The 5,000-nt window shown below is 46.7% G+C and overlaps 1 protein-coding gene across 7 annotated transcripts in view; it reads left to right on the forward strand.

Moving 5' to 3' along the window:
* Window positions 1-5,000, forward strand: part of LOC143025415 (insulin gene enhancer protein ISL-1-like) — a 725,621-nt gene that overhangs the window by 14,148 nt on the left and 706,473 nt on the right. For 4 of the 7 annotated variants that reach the window (XM_076185063.1, XM_076185064.1, XM_076185065.1 and 1 more), the window contains exon 1: window positions 816-1,767. The exons of the other annotated variants lie outside the window; for them this stretch is intronic. In XM_076185063.1, coding sequence (XP_076041178.1) covers window positions 1,677-1,767 — 91 coding nt within the window. In that variant the 5' untranslated portion in view covers window positions 816-1,676. Of the gene's footprint in view, window positions 1-815; window positions 1,768-5,000 lie in introns of those variants that run through there. 7 annotated transcript variants of the gene reach the window in all.

A 5,000-nucleotide genomic window follows, 5' to 3' on the forward strand; every position in this document is an offset into this window, starting at 1 on the left:
GAAGAAAAAGAAGAAGAATACGGAGGAGAAATAAGCTGGCGTGGCGACAAGTAGAGTAAGATCATGCCTCCACCGTCCCCGGCCGACTCCTGACGGAGGCACAAACTCCAGCTGTCGTCGGAAACCAGCTGCCGTTGGAGGAAGCGGCTGTGAACGGACGGCGACAGAGGCCCGGCAGGGGCCGACGGACGCGTCCTCTGAAGGAGGTGTGGAGAAGAACTTGTTGATAGTCTTCCTCGAAGCTCGGAGTTCGTCCTTGTCGATAGATACGCCGGACCTGACAGGGTTGGTGTCTGTTTAACACCAACTCCCGGATGAGGTGATACGACCCAACGGGTCAGCCTTGGGGATAGCACTCGCATACACACACACACAGATACATACAGACACACAGACATACACACACACACACACACACACACACACACACACACACACACACACACACACACACACGCAAGCACACACACACACACACACACACACACACACACAAGCACACACACACACACACAAGCACACACACACACACACAAGCACACACACACACACACACACACACACACACAAGCGCACACACACACACAAAAGCAAACACACACACACACACACACACACACACACACACACACACACACACACACACACACACACACACACACACACACACACACACCATCTCCCCTGGAGACTTTGTGGTTCTGCCCGTTGGTGTTGCTGACTCGAGGTAATTGGCGTTCCTTCGGGAGGTGTCCGCGCGGGTCACACGTTCGACACCCGCTCACTCGACAGGTCCTCCTCCTCCTCCTCCTCCTCTTAAAGGGGCACCGTCCCCTGCGTCCTCTCTACTCCCCCTCGACGCAAAACAACGCTGCCGCAGTCAGTCGTCCTCGGACCAGCTCTCCTCCTCCTCCTCCTCTTCTCCCTGTGCCATCCTCTTCCTCCTCCTCCTCCTCATCCACCTCGCCACAGCCTCCACTTACACCACCACCGCCACCTCCACCACACCGCATTACTACGCTACCTCTTGGCGGCGGCGGCGTCGGCGGCGTCGGTGGCGGCGGCGGAGGCGGCGGTGGTTGCGGCAAAGGTGTGTAGCTGCGCTGCGGCCCGGGCCTCCTTGGTCCTCCGCACGAACGACACCCGCCGTAGTCGTCGTCGTTCGTTGAGCGAAGTGTCGTCGAGTGACGGAGATCGCGCCGACGGAGACGTGACCCGGGTGGTGTAGGATCTCCCCCCCCCCACCCGGTGGGTGGCAGCGAGCCCTCCCCACCCCCCACAGCTACAGCTGTCCTGGGCTCAGCGGAACTGTCGGAACAGCAGCAGTTGCAGCTGTTGCTGATGCTGCTGCTGCAGTGACGGGGCGCGGGTGCAACCGTGCACACGCCGAACTCGAAGGCCGAGTCCCTTCGTAACGGACATCGTGACGTCATATCGTCAGCCAGTCCAGAATTCGTTAAGAACGACGTGACGTCATCGAAACCTTTCCGCCTCCGAACCGAAACGCGTAACGGCCGTTCAGCGAACAAAACCGCCTTGTGTGACGTCGTCGGACTGTAACACCGCCGCCCGTCGTGACGGCCCCGTGACGCGTCGTCACCCGGCCTATTGTGTGACGCCCGCATAGCCGCACTCGCCCTTCCCGTGACGCCGCCTGTTGTGGCGAAGCAGCGGGGATGATGATGACGATGGCCACAGTATTCGCGACAGCTGACCTCCCCGCCGCCGTGTCTTCAGCCGTCGACGGAGAGGCGCCCTACCCCGACGGTACCGCAACTTGTCTCTTTGCAACCTTTTTTTTGTTAGCTCAGCAACTGCTCTTTGTAGTTTGTGCGGCATTGCCTAGTAGGCTGTCTTTGCACCCGCTTCTCTGTATATGCCAGTATTTTTTCATATGAGAGATCTTTTTTTTTGTGGCAACTCTTTGTAGGTTATCGGTGCAAATCATTTCACTCGCTCTTTGTAGTCAGTAGTAACTTGTCATCGCAATTAGTCAGATGTGTTTGTGATTCTGTACTGTCATCAAACTGTATTATTTACCAGCCATTTCAGCAAGTACCTGTTCCTCTTAGCTCATTTAGATATTTAACTGTACAAGTACTCTATGTAGCTGTGGAAGCACTCTTTGTAACAGCTCTTTGGTTTGTAACTGTACTCTTTGCATCCGAGTGCAGGGGGCTCTCGAAGCCACTCTTTTCAGCTACTTAGCCAATCCCACTAATCTTTATCGATTTTATTATTATTTGCTCAACCTTCGTGTCGACATTTTTGTGTTTGACTTGTACGAAGCGGTCGATACGATGCAGTTACCGTCTGCAGTTGCTCTTTGTCGCTGTCGTCGCTCTGTGGCTGTTTACCTTCGGCCTGAGAAGGCCAATTGGGCTTCAGGTATTGTATTCGTTGTATCCCTACTGCAGTCACCCAATACAGTCATAAATTGCTGCATCAACAAATCTTTTAAGAAATGTATCGACGTTCTTTTAAAACGTGAAATGCGTTTCCGGTCGTCAATAAGCGTTGATGTCATTTATTACCTTGTCAACTCGTTTATTACTTCATTTTGATGTTCTTCCTAGCCGATAACCAACAATGGTAATCACACTTTGTTGTCAGTAGTAATTACCATTACTCATTTTTTTCAATACTGACTGGTCGCGGATTCATTGTTTTTAACTTTCGATCTTAGTCATATATTTTTTGTGTGTAAAAGAACAAAGGAAAAAGTACACTCGCATACATATATATATATATATATATATATATATATATATACGTGTGTGTGTGTGTGTGTGTGTGTGTGTGTGTGTGTGTGAATATATACACAGGTACAGGCAAACACACAAGTGTATATATATATATATATATATATATATATATATATATATATATATATATACTGTATAATCTTTCACATACATTGGTGTTTACGCACACTTAACATTCTGAGCTTGGAGGCGTTATTTAGAGATTTGGTTGTTGTGCCAAGCAATCAACAGACGGTTTTATTATGCATTTGGGGGCCCCCCGGACTGAACGGGGTTCAGATGGATCAAGACCCACGATTGATTGGCCTAAAAGTCGCCTGGTGACGACAGCCAATCATTTGTCGGTGATTTTCTTTTCCTTCCCCTCTCAGGGTCACTTTGAAGCGACGTTATTGGGTTCAGGTTATTGAACAGTTATTGAAAAGAATTCGAAAATGCCGAAGAACGCGGTGTGCAAATTATAGTATACGTGTGCGGTATGAATTATTTGAGTTTATTTACTGTAAAATTGTGTGTGTGTAACTAACTTTTTCTTCCTTTGGGGAGTTTCGCGTCCGTGATCGGAATGTAATGGTAAACTTTTTGTAGTTTTCTTTATGTTTAGATTAATTCGTTCGTTTGGATTAGTTCTTGGTTCCTCTTTGCATGCCTTTGGCCTGACAAATACTCTTTGTAGAGGAGGTACTAGAATTCTTTGATAATTCATTTTACACCTGAGGTAAAATGTGGCTATGTAGAGGTTGAAGTTTAACTGCATAGTAATATCATGTAGTCAATATCATTTTATTGTTATTATTATTATTATCATTATCAACGCTGTTGTTATTACTGTAATGTTACTATTATGATTACCATTCAGACGATTTCTGTTGTTATTGTTCTTATTCGTATCATTACTTATCATCATTGTGGCTATTGTTTTTCGTTATTGTTTGTATATATTACCTCTATCATTGGTATTATCTGTGTTATCATCTATATTCGTCTCACATTTTTATGCTCTATGCGTTTAGTTTTGAGACAGATCTTGTATATTTGGTACTGGAAATTCAATTCGTAATCAGTTTCTATGTTTTGCTCTTTATAATCATGGGTAGGAAAAATATTATGCACTCGCTCTTTGGGTAATGACCACATTTATATGAAAGCGTATATAGGCCTATACGCTCTTAGTAAACACGTCTAAGAGAAACTACACCTAGGTCCGCTCTGTGTAAATTCACACTAGTTTGAAGAAAGTATGTATATCACATCTTTGTAGAACAACCATATTTTAAGAACATACACATTTGCTCTTTGTAATACTGTCCTATTTCATACGAAGGTGTACATAATATATGCTTATATAGATCACATGTCAAAAAGTACACACTGTATATTTTTTAAGAAGTATTCCTTTTTGCTCTTTGAAAACCCACAGTACCTCTAGTATCATGACGTCCTTTATACATTTTATTCTATCTAACGATAGAACATTTCTGTTCAATTCTAGAGAGCAATTCTAGACAAAATGGGGTCTCGTCCCTTTTCCCCCCGCATCCCCTCGCCCGATGTTAGCCAGAATGAAATATATAGTGTGCACCACCGCACTCGAGGGGTTTGTTTAGACCTTATAGACTCTTTGGGGTTTCCCCTCAGCGGAAGAGAATCGTCAGGCGGCAGAAACAGAATAAAAACGACAGTCGAGTAAGGTATTCGAGGGGGTGAATGGCTTCCTTCCATCTGCGTGACGGAATACACATGTCCATGCACATGATACGTGTGTGTGTGTGTATATGTGTGTGTGTGTGTGCGTGCGTGTGTGTGTGTGTGTGTGTGTGTGTGTGTGTGTGTGTGTGTGTGTGTGTGTGTGTGTGTGTGTGTGTGAGCGTCGCTTGGTATGGAGAGTGTGTTTACATTAAACCCCAGCTGTACCTCGTTCTCTGAGCACTTTTCACCGATTTTATCATGTCGATGTGTCTTAGCCGTCCGGTGCAGTGGCAGACACTATCAGTTTTGTTCTGTCGAACGCCAAACAACTTCCCTTCCTTCGGGACCCAGGGCGGACGGGGAAAAATTGATCTCGGTCAGTTCTTGAACTGCAGTTGAGGGAGGGAGGGGGGGGGGGAAGAGGGGGAGGTAGGAAGGGGAGGGAGGAGGTAGAAAGGGGAGGAGGGAGGGAGGAGGAATCTCAAGCTGCCCAAAATTATCTGGCATTAGTCAGAATAAAGTCAACGAAAGGAATCAAATACTGGC

This window comes from Oratosquilla oratoria, chromosome 5, assembly GCF_046742065.1.
Source record: "Oratosquilla oratoria isolate Oo_2021 chromosome 5, ASM4674206v1, whole genome shotgun sequence".
NCBI classification, from domain to species: Eukaryota; Metazoa; Arthropoda; class Malacostraca; order Stomatopoda; family Squillidae; genus Oratosquilla; species Oratosquilla oratoria.